General features: G+C 38.4%; 1 protein-coding gene across 2 annotated transcripts in view; it reads right to left on the reverse strand.

Annotated features, from left to right (window-relative positions):
• DHX35 (DEAH-box helicase 35) overlaps positions 1–17,437 on the reverse strand; it is a 31,010-nt gene that overhangs the window by 9,464 nt on the left and 4,109 nt on the right. For both annotated transcript variants that reach the window (XM_035343940.1, XM_035343939.1), the window contains exons 5-17: positions 16,584–16,688; positions 15,340–15,401; positions 14,679–14,748; positions 14,154–14,213; positions 12,191–12,303; positions 11,241–11,337; positions 9,990–10,148; positions 8,487–8,697; positions 6,274–6,398; positions 5,433–5,487; positions 1,267–1,362; positions 769–863; positions 90–167 (exon numbers count right to left, since the gene is read on the reverse strand). In XM_035343940.1, coding sequence (XP_035199831.1) covers positions 90–167; positions 769–863; positions 1,267–1,362; positions 5,433–5,487; positions 6,274–6,398; positions 8,487–8,697; positions 9,990–10,148; positions 11,241–11,337; positions 12,191–12,303; positions 14,154–14,213; positions 14,679–14,748; positions 15,340–15,401; positions 16,584–16,688 — 1,326 coding nt within the window. The remainder of the gene's footprint in view (positions 1–89; positions 168–768; positions 864–1,266; positions 1,363–5,432; positions 5,488–6,273; positions 6,399–8,486; positions 8,698–9,989; positions 10,149–11,240; positions 11,338–12,190; positions 12,304–14,153; positions 14,214–14,678; positions 14,749–15,339; positions 15,402–16,583; positions 16,689–17,437) is intronic.

The following is a 17,437-nucleotide window of genomic DNA, read 5'->3' on the forward strand; positions in this document are numbered from 1 at the left end:
TGCTATATCCAGAACCTCCAGAATCAGAACTGGGGGACATTCGAGTTCCTTACGTTTCTGCAAATGCACATACACTTGAATAGACTTACTTTGACAAAGGCTTCATAAACATTAAGCATAGTGAGATGATCGCCTTCTTCCACAGCAAACTTCCTGTGTTGCCTGGCCTGAAGAAGAAATACGTTTTTACAGGCAGATTGATTTTTGTAATGATCTTGTCTAATACCCTCAGTTCCCATCATCTGCATGTTGCCTGGTGACCGTCAAAATTCTTACCATAAAGAGTAGTAGTTCTAGGCAACATCAATGTTCTACTAGCCCACCTACATTGAGGTGGCGTTCTGAAACCTAAATTAGAAAAATTAACTGAAAAGAAATGCCAAAAGCGTATGAGAAAGATGCATTAAAATTGGGCTCTTGCTACCTTAAGAATTTGCTACATACTAATACTTCTTTTTTCTTTCTCTCAAAAGGAAAGGGACTTGGGGAGGTTTTTGTTGTTGTTGTTTCTTTTTATCCCCTCCTTTAACAAGCCCTCATGCTGGTCAGTATTGGATTATAACCCTCCACGTTTCTGATCCTCAGAAGGAGGCTTTTAACACTGGCAAGGAACTCCAAGGCTCCCACTGTTACTCAGTTTCTCATTTTAACCATAACCAATAGGTAGAGTTTAAAACTGTTTCATTTTCATGTAAACTTGCAGTATGCAACAGGCATCAGTATAGTACCTTACATATGGAACACACAAAACAACATGGGTGAACTTACAGCTTGAGATTTTTGATTTGGAGGGATCATAAAAATATTTTGAATCTGCATCATGGCAGCAATTGTTAAAATTTCCTGGGAGCAGCCAAAATTTCCTGAGGAGTAAGTGGAGAAATTCAGTACATGAAATCTTTTATCATTCAGCTTATCACCATACAAAATAAAGAGGAAAAGAAACACGATGTATTTTTAAAGCATATAAAAATGAAATATCTAAACTCATGGATTTTCTTCACAAGTATAACAATGACTGCTTTTAATGGAAAATTAGAAGACAAATATGTTAGACTTATGTATTGACGTGTTAAATGTTTTGACGCTATCAGAGAGGTCCATTAGTTTAACAATTCTTTTTACTAAACACCACGCCAAGATGAAACACTGTATATTTCAATTTTAGCAAGTGTCCTACTCTACAGTTACCAAAGGCAGCATTCACTACTCAACACAGGATAATGAAGAAAAATCTGAGGTGGTTTTATTTTTTTTCCCTCTTACCTGATTCCAGAAGCATCTTTGCAAACATAGGATTCAGAGGAAACTCTGCTATTCTTATTCCAAGGGGCTCTGTTAAACGGCAGTGCATATCCAAACCTGCAGCACATTAATAAACGTATCTGTGAGACAGGCAAAAGTAGCACAGAAAGACTTCGGAATTTAAAGCGTACAAAAGAGCAGAATTAAGAGCTAAAATATAGCAAATACACCTAGGAATAGAACCAGTTTTCTGACTTACATCTGCTTAAGACACAGAGGAAAATAATTCAATATAATCTGAACTAGAGATGCACAACCATTGAAGATTCTCTGCAGGTTACCCTGCCTCATGCATCAGTAATGGCACACGCAGCCATGTTCCAACTGTAGCCTTTTTACTGGAGCTGAAGCGGTACAGCACGGAGGCATGGCAGCTTCATTTTCAGCACAGGAGAGAAGCCACACAAGAAGACTAACAGGAGCACAGGAGCAAGACTTTAGAGCACCACAGATTGCGTAAATAACCATAGAGTAGTCTGAGGAAACATAACTCTGACCCAGGCATTATATAAACATGTTATTTGTCTTGCTTGGTGGCAAGAAAACCACAGCTGTACTTCAGCTGTGTCTTACAGAGAAAACCAAAACCACAAATCATTTCAAAGGAGAATAGCTCTGATAAATTGTGTCAGCATACCTGAAGCCATAGCTACCTCTATCACATTTATTTTCTTTTATTATTTGATATACTTTTATTGAACTTCTTATGACAATGTAGTAAATCCCTCACCACACCCCTACACTAACACTGTAAGACATTTCACATGTCAAAAGATTTTCCTCAGAAGCAGGTACAACAGCCAGCTTATGCGAAGTGATGAAGTTCATGTATTTAAACACAAAGTAAAAGAAATTGCAAAAAATAAGGTCTGATTAGCTATCGTTTGACCAGCACAATAGAAGAGGCTTGAGTGCTACCACCAGTAATATAGAATCATAGAATATCCCGAGTTGGAAGGGACCCATAACGATCATCGAGTCCAGCTCCTGGCACCACACAGGTCTACCCAAAAATTCAAACCACGTGACTAAGCGCATAGTCCAAATGCTTCTTAAACTCCAACAGGCTTGGTGCAGTGACTGCTTCCCTGGGGATCCTGTTCCAGTGTGTGACAACCCTCTCAGTGAAGAACTCTTCCTGTTGTCTAGCCTAAACCTCCCCTGCCTCAGCTTGACACCATTCCACGGGTCCTATCCCTGGTCACAAGGAGAATAGATCAGCACCTGCCTCTCCACTCCCCTGTAGAAGGGGAGTGGAGCTGTAGACCACGATGTAGACCCTGAAGCTGTAGACCACGATGAGGTCCCCCCTCAGCCTCCTCCTTTCCAGGCTGAACAGGCCAAGTGACCACAGCTGCTCCTCATACATCTTCCCCTCTAGGCCCTTCACCATCTTTTTAGCCCTCCTCTGGACACTCTCCAACAGTTTCACATCCTTTTTGCAGTGTGGTGCCCAGAACTGCACACAGTGCTCGAGGTGAGGCCACACCAGCACAGAGTAGAGCGGGACAATCCCTTCCCTCGACCAACTAACAATGCCATGTTTGATGCACCCCAGGATACCATTGGCCCTCCTGGCTGTCACTGCTGGCTCATATTCAGCTTGCTGTCAACCACAACCCCCAGATCCCTCTCTGCAGGGCTGCTCTCCAGCGTCTCGTCCCCCAGTCTATACAAATAGCCAGGGTTGCCCCGTCCCAGGTGCAGGACCCAGCACTTGCTCTTGTTAAACTTCATGCGGTTGGCTGGTGATTTCCCAGCTCTCAGATCTGTCCAGATCTCTCTGCAATTTAATATCTTAGAATAAGTAGCCCTTCATTTAGAGATATTTAACTGAGTTCCCAAGTATGGAAAATGAGAAAATAACATTTTTAACTTTCTACAGGTACATCAAGCCATAATCCATTGGTTTCTGCTGAACTCTCTAAATCTCAAAGCAATCATGCATGAATACATACAGCTTGTGCACAGATGCCTTTGTAGCAATACGGCTGAACATAAACCAAATAAATCAGAGCTCTGCTTAAAGATATTGCTAAGATTATTATTGAACATGCTCAGCAGAAATTATTCAAGAGTCTTGTCATTAAGCTTCAAGTAACAATCACTAGTAATGTGATGGGCTGAAGGAGAAAAACAGTTATTTTAAGCTTAGCTGGAGTGGTTGTTTCTGATAGGCAATAACTTACACACATCTTCACCAAGATCCTGGATCTGAAGTAAAGCTAAAAATTAAGTCACTTTTTGCCTACTTATTTGTATTCCCCTACTTAAAACTTACACCAGCTGAGACCTTCAAAGGGGCATCAAAGAAGGCTAAGAGGTACCCCTGATGTAATCTGTTTGCATCACTGTAAAAAATAATCGGTCTGAGAACAGTGATGTGTTTATTCAACAGAACTATCTCAGCCTTAACAGCGTTTGCTCTGCACACATTTCTCTGCATTGGCACAATAGGGTCCTCACCCTAAACTGCACGTTTGCATGCTGTTACAATGCACATGATGAAACTCATGTTCATACTTGCATAAGATATTTATTCCTTACTACACCTGCAAAGTCTTGGGCAGCTTCACCTCTGTAACTTAAAAAAAATAATCTATAGTAAGCCACTGAAAACCTTAAACTTCAGCAAAAATTTGAGAGTGAATCTGTATCACACACATACATTCCTTTCCATCTCAGACATCAACATCAGCGTTTCTCTGCTTTGCTACAAAAGCTGGACAGCCAACAAAGTAACAGCTCTACACTTTCCCGTGAACCTACCATGATCATAAGGCTTTTGCCAAAACATCAAACAGCTAATCAGTGAGTTTATTGAGCTTTCCTCTCCATTTCCCTAAGGTGGCTTTGGCTGCAAATTCATCCTTGCAACACACTTTGGAGCCAGTGTGCAGGCGCTTGTTCCAAGCTTGAAATGGCTGCCAAGAACCAAGTGCCTTGAGTGAAACCTTCCTTCACAAGATGGAAATGAATCAGCACAGAACAAAATCGTGGCCAAGGGAACTACAGTTCCATGAGAATAAGATTCGTGCTGACTGCCACAAGTTACAACATGGCATTTGTAAGTGATGTAAAAACAGCCCCAAGTGCCTAGAAGGTTCCAAACTTTACGGCCTCTTTTACGCTACCCTTTTCCTGATGTTTACATTACGTACCAAATACTGTTAGTTTGACTTAGTATTTGTAGTTAATTAAAAAGTAGAGCAGACTTTCATTTTGATTACTTGTTCTGGCACCAAATTTTTCTTTTGCTTTAAGTTTGTTGCACTCAAAAAGATTAAATAGCAGTCAGGAAAAACTGTTCTGATAAGCAAAATTAGATGACATACATTCTGCTAACCACAACAAAACAAAACTGAAAATTGTGTATAAAACTACTGCCAGTGTGATTTTAATGTTAGCAGTATTCAACAGGAGCATAAATACAAACCAAGACAAACACATTTAACCTCTACCAAATTTGAGAACATGCTATGAATAGTAATTTAGAAAGTTTTATAAAAAGATATTCTATTAAGTAACTAATAAAAAGTACTTTGAATTATACTCTCATGGTTTTCCATGTGCTTTAGCATGGTTTCCAGGAGGAGCTGCCCCATGATCTTGTCAGGCACAGAAGTAAGACTGCCTGGCCTGTAGCTCTCCAGGTCTTCCTTTCTTCCCTTTTTAAAAATAGGGGTTATGTTTCCCCTCTTCCAGTCAGTGGGAACTTTCCCAGACTACCCCAACTTCTCAGTAGTTGATTCTTCTCATGAAAGTACAAGGCAATATGCAGAAGATAGCTACAAAGTACACTTTTTAACAACCTAAACATTTAAATTCAACCAATTTCCAGTTGCTCCCATAAAGTTACTGCTGCTTTTTGCTTGCTTACCTGTGTAAAATAGCCTTACAGTAAAGGAAAGGAAATTCAGAGGAGGCTGAAATCCTTTTCAAAAACAGGATATATATATATATATATATATATATATATATATATATATTTCACTGGTCAAATCTATTTCTCTTACTCTGTTCTCAAAAGCAAACTTAATTAACATCCATCCAATCACCAAATCCAAATTAACAATGTTTTTCATAACTTCTGTAAGATAACTAAGTAAAGCAAAGTATATTCTCACCTCCTAAAGCATATAGCAATTCCAAAGCTTGTACCATTGACTGTGCAGGAGGTGGCTGTGAAGAAAAAACATGAATTGTTTAAAGTTATCATCACAGAATTTTCACAAAAACTCTTCCACAAAAATATTACATTCTTATTATCTACTTTCTTTCTTAAGCAAAATGAAAAGAGTTGTCAGACTCTTCCCGTCAGCTTTCCATTAACCACCAGTGCTGCAAGCCAAATCCATCTCAACAGGCTCATCGTGGTTTCTATGACACTCAAGATCCTATCAGCATAAAGAATTAGGCCAAGCTAGAAAAGGCAAACTTTCTTTATCCAGAAATGACTGCCGTAACAATTACTTCTTAACTTTCTCTTCTAATGCTATTAGGCTGCTGCAGGGAAAGTTAACATCCCAGCCAGACTCAGTACACATACCAGATTTAGTTATCAATATAAGAGTAGCTAGAACCTTCACAGAAATATAAAAATTGGTATTGCTCTTTTTAATGAGACAGATTAGTTCCGTAGATATTTCTTTTCCCCCTACAAATTTAGTGTAAAACAACTAGGTAGTTTTGCAGAACCTTAGTGTTTTTCTTTCCAAGCTGTTCTCAGCACTTCTAACAGCAAACTCCAGAATATAAAACATCGTTATTTCTAAGTTGCCACACACATTACCTGTACTAGCTGATTTCCATAAAGCTATTTTACTGCCTGATAGTAGGCAATGAGGCATGCTTTCCAAATTAACACGGCAATAATTACTGGTTAATGGTTCTGTGGGTTACCAACGTCATCTCACAATATCTGTTCTCACTAAAGAAAGATGACAGACTCCATTGTCTAGGACTCACTGAAAGAAAGGGGAACCTGAGCACGTTGTCAATTCCCAAAGCCTTCAGTTGCAAGATGACAGGTGCAAGGTTACTGCGCTGCATCTCAGGAACGGTGGACTTCGGCAACTTCTCAAAGTCTTCCTCTGTTGCAGGAGGAAACAAAGGCATTTGGGATTCAACTCTTACCGTGGGCAAGCCAACATGATAGAACTGTACCAGTTCAAGTTAAAATTGAATTTGAAAAACAAACAGGTGTTAAAACAACTAACTCAAAGATGATGTTTCTCCAAATACTGTATTTAAAACTACTTTAACGTGAAAATTCTGTTTTATCTACACTGCTGATTCTGTGCTTGACCCACATTTCAATTGGAAATGTAAATTCTTCATAAAAACCTGGAAATACTTTATTTTTCTTCTGATAGTTTGATATAATACTATAAAAAAGCTTTAATTTTAAAAAAGGGACAAGGACAAGTTTAAAACAAACATGTTCTCAATATAAAACTACTATTTTTAGTAACTATTCAAGCCAATGAGGTTTTAAATGGCGTATTGAAAATAAAGACTAAGGATTGAAAAACAATCTACTCAACAATGCCTTTTTTTAAAGAGCATGCTTACTATAAATTTTAAGCCTGGAAAAACACTTCATGTAAGGTCAAAACCCCCATAACCTCTCTATCCATCTCTTCTGCATTACAGAAGGCGGCAGACACACACATATTCCTATGCTAAACTCACCCCAAATCAAGACAAGAAATGCATTATTTTTACCTCACTTATTTTTCATGTCCAGACAGAAACTTCCTCCATCTCTGGTCTCTCTCATACCTTCACTGAGACAAAGGCAGCTTACCTTTTCTGTACTTTGGTCCAGTCAGTTCACCTTTTATTTAATATTTTTTTATTTAATGTTTCTTAAAACACTCATTATTAGGCCATCTCTGGGGCACACAAAAATAACTTAAATATAGTCATGTAGGAGACTGTATTGACAGGAGCACTAAAACCACACAGGATGACTAATCCTGAGAGGCAGGATCATCACGGCCACCTACAGAGTAAAAGTGCTCGGTGCCCCTACACGTCGTAAGAGATCACAGTGGTATCACCTGAATTCTTAAACAATGCTCTACAGTTCCACATGGAAAAATGCTGCAAACCAATATGGGAAAAGGTGCTTTGTTTCAAAGATGCAAGGACCACACATGTAAAAGACAGCTATGAAATAACTTTTTTTTTTTAATAAGATGTGTCAGCAAGAAAAACGCTCTGTAGTACATCCAAATACCTACCTCTTGAAACGCAAGCAGATCTCACACAGGTGTATTTTAACAGTATCACCCAGACCTAGCGACAAATTATTAATCTCAACAATCTACTAAGCACTTGCGTTAGTCTGCAGGCTCTTGTCCATTAAAACGTCTGCTAAATTTAAAGCAAAAGCAATTACATTCACTCTCAGTTCTTCACTGGACACACAAATTTAGGGAATAAATCACGTCTTTGTTTAATGTGGCAACTGCTGGAAAGGACATTTATGTTGCAAAAGGATATAAGCCTCAAAGATGCAGTAAAACTAGAGGGAACCTCAGGAACATAAGCAACTACCGTGCTCAACTGCAAAGCCTTTTCTCATTAAACAACTGAGAACAGAGACAGTTGGATTGCAGCTTTCTGAACGCTGCTAGGTGGCTGACAGATTCATTTATAACAGTTATTTTTCTACAGTGCCAGCCTAAATAATTCAGGACAGCATTTGGGGTTGGCACCTATTGCTCTGGAAAAGAGACCACATAAGGAAGTTTTCCTCAACCATCTGATGAATCCTTTATTAGACACACAGTCTAAAGGGGACTTTAGTCACAGCAGAGTGTCACATGTGAAGCAAATCCTCAGAAACCAAAACAGGTGTTTTTTAGTTTTTTAACCAAGAAAGTTAAGAGTAAACTCATCACTCTGAAAGCTGTCAGCAACTGCAAGCCTGAAATGTTGATGCAACCTCACTTCACTTTCCCTACTCAGTTTGTATTTGTTTCATAAAAACAGTTGTTTCCAATGCTTAGCATGTACAAACAGTGCACTTTTAAATATGCCAAAGGAATAAAGAAGGGAAACCTCTACCTCTTGCTGATAGAGGAAAATGCAGTTTTGTTCCCCTTTAGCTAATGCTAAAACAAAATGCAAGTCATACCAGCACGTTCACCTTCCCTACACAAATTACTGACCTGTATAAAGTCTGTAACATTTCCCAGAGCGGTTCCGGCCGGCACGCCCTGCTCTCTGATTAGCTGACGCTTTGGACACTGGCACCACCACAAGGCATTCAATGGCTGTTTTGGGATTATAAGCCCGAAGCTTCACAAAGCCACAATCAATTACAAATGTAATCCCATGAATTGTGATAGAAGTCTCAGCAACATTGGTGGCTACTATCACCTGCAGATATGAACACAAGGACGATACTGTGAAACATCCCCATTTCCATTACACTGTCAAGCCCTACCAGAGCACCAGGACTGAAATACAAGCCACCATTTGAGACTGAAAGATCTCAAATACAACAGTTCCAATCAACACACGCTGCAGTTAAAGATACAGCGGACGCAGCAGAAATAGCTGTCAACTTGAAGTAAGCCCAGTGTTTTACAGTTTCACAATTAATTTCTCATTCAGATTTATTCTCCCTTCATAAAAGCGGTAGAACTTGGCTGTGTTTACAAAGAAAACCATTATCTGACTGTAAATTGAATGTTATTATGTAGCGAACTAAAATATCTTCTCTCTGCTTCTCAGTTATAGTGAGCTGTTACTTGTAACACCAGTGCAGGGCAAGAGATAGGAGGGAGGCAGAATTGATTCATTGTTCCATGTTCAGTATTCCTGCAGAGATGTCCTAAAGTATTAAAAAATAATTGCTCCCTGATGACAGGGGGAATTTTAATCCTTATTTCACCTGAAAAATTTTAAAAAAAAAAAAAAAAAAGCAAGTCTTGGCATTAATTGACATATCCTGGAGAGAAAATAAGTATTTATCACTCGATGTTTTCCAACATCAGATGAACAGTTTTACTCATTAGACTCCAGCAGGCACAAGAAGTGTAACAACTCACCCCTGTGTAATTGTCAGCTTATCTCAGCCCCAACACAGGCTCTGCCTAAGCAGAAAGCACTAATAATTGTGACCAACTGGATGATAGTTCTGTGATGTTTAAACATCCAAACAAGACTTTCAGAAGTCAAAACAAAGCATTTTCTGTGTAAGCCAAGCAAGTCTTAGCTTGTTTCTTAAGTGAAAACAGAGCATTTACCCACTGTCATTAATTTTTCCTTTCCTAATAGAAAATAGACATAGACAGTCCACAGAAAGGAAAGAAAACAGGTGAAAGCAGAGGACTTCAGATTGTAAGCAGCTGCAACTGGATAAAAGCAAAAGCTGCAAGTGGATACAGACATACGTGGCATGTAAAAAGGCTCTTAAAAATTGAGGAGTTGAAGTAGACAGGAGAGCTGGAACTAACATACCTAGCAGTGATGGAAGATGAAAAGGGAAGCCAGAGAACAGGACCTCGGTTCGCATTAGGAAAATGACAGGCACTATCAGGAGATGCAAAAAATCTTCCTCCATAAAAGTTCACAATAGTCTTATGATGTGAACGTTATTTATGGTGCCTGTGAAACACAGACGCCCTTCTGGGTGGTAGAAACGAAGACATAAATTACAACCGTACCTTCCTGACATTGCGAGAAACTCTCTCAAACACCTTCATTTGCTCCGGATAAGGCAGCCCAGCATACATGGGGAGAACACGGAGGTGTCTTTTCATTCCAGTACGAGAAAGGGCCCGAGCCTGTTCTATAAGCATAGAAACAACAGTCTCCACTTCCTCCTAGAAACACAGCAAGACAAAAAAGGGCATGAGGGAGGTTTCACTTCAGTATCATACAGCTATCACCTGTACAAAAAAAAATGCACAAAAATAATCCTAATAAAGTTTTAGTTGTTCAAAATCCAGGGCCACATGAAGAGCTCCCTCAGTTTTGAAATATTCTTATATGAATTGCCATTTAAATGAAACACATTTATATAAAATATTTCTATCTATTTATTCGAAACAGTGTTCCTTCACGAATATGTTAGAAAAATTGCAAAGGAAGGACTGAACAAAGCTCAATAAGGAGGAAGCAGGCCTGTTTTTCTGTGCGTGTCAACACATGAGAGAGCAAAATGAGAGGCCATATTTTGACTGTGCTGTGGATCTTGATGAGGCATGACACAGTACCAGCATTAACACCTATCCTCACATTTTCTCAGAAATTACATTCAGAGATCAACTGTGGCATCTCACTCAAAAATACAGACAACAAAATGTTTAGACATTGCCTTATTATAGATTAAGTTCACTTTTTCAAAGTTGAATCAATAACGGGGATGAAAACTTTCTTGTAGAAACATGCAAGATGGTAGTGAAGCTAGTGATGCTAGTATTCAAGGTAGCTTGCTCTGCACTGGAAGAATAAGCCACCTCCCATTTACTCTTCTGGGCTGCAAAGTGAGCTGACAGGCACAAACAGAGCAAAAGAGACTAGCAGATTTCATAGCAATTTGTTTTTTCTGTCAAAGACTTCAGATTTCAAGCCTAACAAATGAAAATTCCATTTGCCCTATTAATGATGATTCACTGTCAATTTTAACAACTTTGTAGGTGTGACTAGCACCAAGAAACAAGCTGTTCAGCGTATCAACAAGGCCATAACCATACAGAATTAAACAAGGGAAAACATCCATTACTAGTTCTGATAAATTCAGAGCTAATTACATTTTCTGAAAGTCCTTGGGACTGGCCTAGTTCTGCTCCCATTGACCCAGAAAGGTTCATCATCTTGAACGACTGTAAAGTAAGCACAGCTAGGGAAAGATGGAGACTTTGCGAAGCCAACAATACAGCACTGTAAGGCAAAAAAAATGCTTTTGTCTATACCTGGCCAGTTAGAAATGCCAGTATATCACCATCATTCTCCATCTGGTGAATTTTCATCGCAGTTTCCACAGTTGATTTTACATAGTCTGGAACAGGACTGTGGGGAGAAAAAATAGCAGAGATATTAGTAGAAAAGTAAGTACAGATGCCTCGCTTATGTAAGAGTAGAATAAAAAGCTAGCTTTTGGACACTGTACATCACATGCACATTTAATTCAGGATGTATTCTTGGGAATCAGCCTTTGACAATTCACTTGTTTCCTTGACACCAGTGTGAGTTTTTTTAAAAAGTCTTTCTGCATTTGTTTTGCTGCTGTAAGCAACATCCCATCATTTCAAGCAAATATGCAAGTGTTTACTTCAAATGCATAGCTCAGCTATGACCATGGGCCTGCTCTAAGAAAAGAAATGTAACCGTAAGGTTTATCATATTTTTCATATGATCAATTTACCCTTTATTAGACATATTCCCAAACACATCCAAGAACTGTGGCATCTCCCCAGAGTGAACCGACATGACCAGAGCTGGTTGTACAAATGTGAATTCATGTACACAAGTTAGAAGGTTCTTTTGAGAATTCTGTTTTAATGATTTCCACTTCGGGGGCTTTCAAGAGGCTATATGCATTTATTGCAAAATGAAACCAGTGGATCAAGAAAAGATCCTTCAATTTGTCCACAGCTTTTACTGTTTCATCACTTTTGTACTTACGTTCCTGCTCTTCACAAAACCAGAAGATTCATTCAATCTGAAAACAACACTACACTTACATCCTTAATTTCTTGGTACAAAGGCTATGAAAATATTTTGAAAGAACAACTCTGTTTGCGAAATCAAACGTTACACCTCCTTACTACTGGCTTGTGTTTCTGACCTTTAATTTAGTCAAAATGACACCACATTCAGACACTCTCCTAATCATCACTGAGAAGATCAAAGAGAAACACACCTTTGTAAGTAAAAGATGTCCACTGGAAACGTCCTCCCCTCCACAGTAAGGATCACACTGGTATCTTTGCTGGGGTCACCGGTGTCATTTTGATTAAAGAAATCCCTGAATTTCTACATTAAAATAAAGACAAACACTTTCAGTTTGATAAATTCAAAGAAGTGAGGGAGAAATCTAAAGACACTAAGAAGTCAAAATACTTCAAAATACTTGAATATATTCTTCATAAATTCGACAGTCTTTTGATAAAGTTCTAAATTTTAAAAAAATCGATTTTGTAGCCTTATATTCTGGTTGGGATTCAGGCACTGGAAAAAGTAAGTGTATGATCTTTTCACTGGATCTACGGAAGCTAAGTAGAATAGAGAAATTATTGTTCTTACAAGTCTGAGTGAGCCTTGCACATTCTCACCTATTTTGGGGGGGGGGATGAATAAGTAAATTTTACAGCTTCTACTGAAAACCAAGATCTCACGTTGTAAAAGCAGAGTTAAGCTGAATTATGTAAGTTTTGGACTTGTGAGACACTTCCATAAATTTTAAGTTTATCATCATTAAATATTTAAATACACAAGAGTGACCAGCAAGAACGCAAATAATCCATCTCAAATCAGAGATACAGCAAACTCTCTGTATTTAAACAGATGTATATACTTATATTACTAATTACTAATTAATAATAATTTTAAAAAAATAATAATTATTTACTAATTATTAATTACTAATACTTTACATTCACTGCAAAGGCAGACTATTGTCATGTTCTCTAACGTAACGCACAGAACACACAGTACTCTAAGTACTACCAAAGCCCAGCATATTATCACATACCATTGCATATGGTATTTGTCACTAAAGGAAGTCTCGGAACACCTGCATCATCAGTGCTAGCACTGATGCAGCTCTCACCACCACATCTCATGAAAGACACGGTGGAGTTCAGAGAAGTGCAGAGAAAAGCAATGAACACGATAAAGGAGACAGAGTAGCTGCCTTATGAGGAAAGGCTGAAAAGGCTGGGACTGCCTGGGGAACAGAAGGTACACAGCTGAGGTTTACAAAATCAAAGGTGAGGAAAAAAAAAAACAAACTTTTTTTGTTTGAAAAAATCCCATATTACTTGAACTAGGAGGCACTTGATCAACCTAGCATGTTTAAAAGAGTATCTCATTAAATAGTAGGTGGCAAACTTCTGGAAATTGCTCTCACACGAGGTCACGGAGACTTACAGATTCAACAAGCAGATTCAAAGACAAATTAACAAATGGCGGGTCCACAAACAAATGCTAGAAGGGAACAGCAGGAATGTTCTGTCTAAAAACCCTATTACAACCATTGTGGATGCTGAGGCAGCTCAAAAAAATGGACCCACAGCAAACGGACGGGATCTCCCTAAATAGCATTTCCCAGTGCTGCAGCTGCTGCTACGGACAGATCGCTGTGCTGGATAAACTGCTGCTCTGATCTAGGAGAAAATTTCTGTTCTTACTTAACAACATTTTTAGTAAGTCAGATAAATTCCCAGAGGCTGCAAGTCAATCACAGAGTTTATTTCTCACTGAAATAAAACCTCCTTGTCTGTCACTTATTTTTGGTCTGTGGTTGTCTCAAATTATTGCTATCAGTAGAACAGCTAAACCAACGTCTCTTACTAGATTAGATTAAGCCAAAAGAACATCTTTTTATATAACAATGCCACTAAGATGAAAAAAGCCATGAATATATGAAAAACACATTCATATTTAAACTTACTTCCAAAGAAATTTGGTAATGTAATACATAAAGCAAACACAGCAACCTAACTGTAGCAGATTTTTCTTCCTGCATTCTGTCCCCTCTTCACCACTAAAACAGAAGCAATGCTTCACAAGAAGAAAGCAGCACAGAAGATAAGCTGTATATAAACAGAAGTGGAGCTGCCACTTCAGGTCACTTCATTACAAACGAAATCTGAGAGATATACCTCTGCATCCAAGGTGGCTGAAGCCACAATCAGTCGAAGATCCCCACGCTTCTTTTGAATCTAGTATCAAAGAGAGCAAGAACATCCAGAGTAAAAATTCTTTTCTGAGGTATAAGGCTAGAAGCAAGTTTTAGAGCATCAACCAGAGAACTGTGTGTGGAGCTTTATGGAATTAATAGTAAAAAACAACTGGGAGTATTCAGTCTGCAGTCACAGTTTACTCTTAATTTCTGTTTGTAGTCAGATCTAAAGTCAGCAGCTCCCTGTGAGATTACTTCACACAATCATCAGCAGCAGAACCAAGATTGTCTTTTTGCTATTTCCACAGAAAGAGAAAAGGCAGCCTTACAGGGAGGAAACAGAGCAACCCGAGTGTCAGACCTATAATGTACGATGGGCTGTGAGATAAATGAGGAACTAGAAATCTCCCTCTCTCAAACAGGTCCACTGATCAGCCATCAAGACTAACTGTCCAGCAAAAATGATTGCAATGAAAAAGGTTAGAGGACACTAAAAAAAAATAACCTTTTTTAGTAGGCCAATGGCAATATCTGTGTAGAGGGTCCTTTCATGGGCTTCATCCAGCATGAGAACACTGCGAATAAAGCAGACAGGTAAGATTTTAGAAATGGTTAGATTAACACTAGAATCACTGTCTTCCTATGAAATATCATTGTTTGAAATACGTTGCTGGATTATTAGTGTTTACAGCCTTTTAGAAAACTGTGGAGATTAAAAAGAGAGAACAAAAAATGGGAGGGAAAAAGTAGCTAATGCATGTGGTACATACACCATGTTCTTTATTCAGGCTGTTTTATCTTCACTATACAAGGTTTATCTTCACTATACTGCATAGTTTTTTTTAGAATAAGCCTGTGGATTTTTGTTTGTTTTATTAATTATTATTAGCATAAGAAAGAAAATAAGAGTTTAAAACTAGTATATGAATCAATTCAGACTCCACAAGGTACATTTATGTTTTGTTCCAAAAATCAAAGAGCCAAATCCTTCTGGCTTTGGCATTGCAATGATCAGTTGATTTTCTAACAGCCTTTACAACATAAAGAATCAATCTCCTGAATAATTTTCACATCTTTTTATTTAACTTATCATACCTCAACCTAAAAAAAAAATCCCACTGTCTAACAAGTTACACTTCATGAAGCATAATTCCATGTTTCCTTACCTGTATCTTGTTAATAGAGGATCAGCCATCATCTCCCTCACCAGCATACCATCGGTTAGGAACTAAAAGTGCATGCAAAGAAAAATGTTGAAAAAAAAAAAAAAAAAAAGAACAACACACACCCTAACAGACAGTCCTAATTACCCATGTGATTTTTTAGTATGAATGATTTTGGCCTGAAGTTTTACTTGTCTTTCATTTTCTAATGATCTGTTACGCTGATCTACTTCCAGCTACAGAAGCCAAATCTATTTCTGAGTATTAGCCTGGAGATAAGCAGAGAGATGGGTATTTAATCAGTATTGAACTGCTGAAAATGAGTTGTTTTCACATTGAGAATATGATGGACTGGCAGCACCGGAACACTGCAACAGAAGTTTCTTCACACTCATCTGTAACATGACAATCTCCTCTACATATAACATTCTCCATGCCAGTCCAGCTTTGACTCTCTCAAAGTAAACTACTTAAGAGCAATCGGGCATCTGACCAGAACGCAAGCCTTAACATTCCAACAAAATACAACACATTAATTTAGTAATTTCTTCTTACTAGCCAGTGGAAAGAAACCAGCTTCACATAGCCATCAAGCAGTTTGACTGAGGACTCCAACTTTGACTTAGAATTGGGCAAGAACTTGTTGTCAAGGTAAAAAATCTCCAGATTTCCAACCCCAAATGATGAATCATCATCATCATCTCTTTCAAACTGCTATTAGTCTCAGAAAAATAATTCAAAGACTAAAAATTCTCATTCACCTTCATTCCTCTTCCAACTTAACTAAAGCAAACTCTTGTCTGTACACTACACAAGCAAAGTATTGCTCAGAGGGCCAAGGAACGGCTGCAAAGCTCGCTATTTAATCCATATTAAATTACTCTCAGCCTGCTCATCTTCCCTTTTAATTGCACTTTTAATCAAAATCTATTTTTAGGGTGGTGAGAAGACTTTAGCTTTGATTCACTGCAGCCTTTCACTATGACTTTGAGTGGTGTATCAGGTCACACCAGCACCATATCAATAGCTAGCAACTAGCTTGAAAATCTCCTTTACTTTTAAAAAGGTGGCTGCTAGACCAGCAGAACAGAGCACATTCTAGTAAGGTCTGGAGAGCCACAACCATTTAAGCACACTCTTGGAAACCAGAAATGCTACCCGTTCTCTTTACTGGTTTCTCATTAATTTTGCAAAAGTACTTTAAGAATTTCAGCTAACCTTTCCAGAGGAACCACATACTGTTTCACCTTAATTCTTGTAGCCCGGGGATCTGTGCAGTCATCAAACCGAATACAATATCCAACTTCATGACCCAACACCGCACCCCTTTCGTCAGCAACTCGGCCTGCGACCTGAGAAGAGAGATCCACATAAACAAGAGACAGCTCACAGCAAACTTCTTCACCCTGTCATCATTTTGTCCATAGAGAATTGGCATTAAAACAGCAGTAGAGCTATTGTTTCTAAAGAACTACTTGTTCTTAATCAAATACAGAATTGTTTCACACCAGTGCGTACCTAATATAGAACTGGTAAACACTTTTAAGACATTTCAAGATAACTTAAATCTGTTTCACACTGCTTCCACTTAGAAAAGCTACAGAAGTGCTTTTTTTTGTGATAAGGACTCTGAGACCTACATAAGGATCCCCTCAATCAGTCACAAAGCTAGGGAAGGACTCCATACCTGCAATTGTGGGAATGCAGTTTAAGAACACAGCATGCAAAGAGGACAGGTACATGGCATGCAGAAAAACGTTGGCAGTTAAGCTGATCTGTCCCTGAACTTACTCAGACTTTTTTCTTTTACATGGAGATGCTACTCTCCATTTCATAATGCAGAATTCCCTATGCAGAAATCAGACGGGAAAATGGCAGAATAACTAAAAGCAACAATTTTTTGAATAGTAGAGGTCTGGGCCAATTTAAAGCCAAGAGCTCATTTAGCTAAATCTTGAATCACTTAGACTTAACCTACCCAATATTATGTATTATGAGATTATGATTTCAGCAATTTGCAGAAGACATTTAAAAACTAAAAACACAATAAAAATCCAGAATATATACATTAGTTCTGTTTAAATTCCAACAGCAAGCTATC

This window comes from Oxyura jamaicensis, chromosome 20 (genome assembly GCF_011077185.1).
Source record: "Oxyura jamaicensis isolate SHBP4307 breed ruddy duck chromosome 20, BPBGC_Ojam_1.0, whole genome shotgun sequence".
Taxonomy (NCBI): Eukaryota; Metazoa; Chordata; class Aves; order Anseriformes; family Anatidae; genus Oxyura; species Oxyura jamaicensis.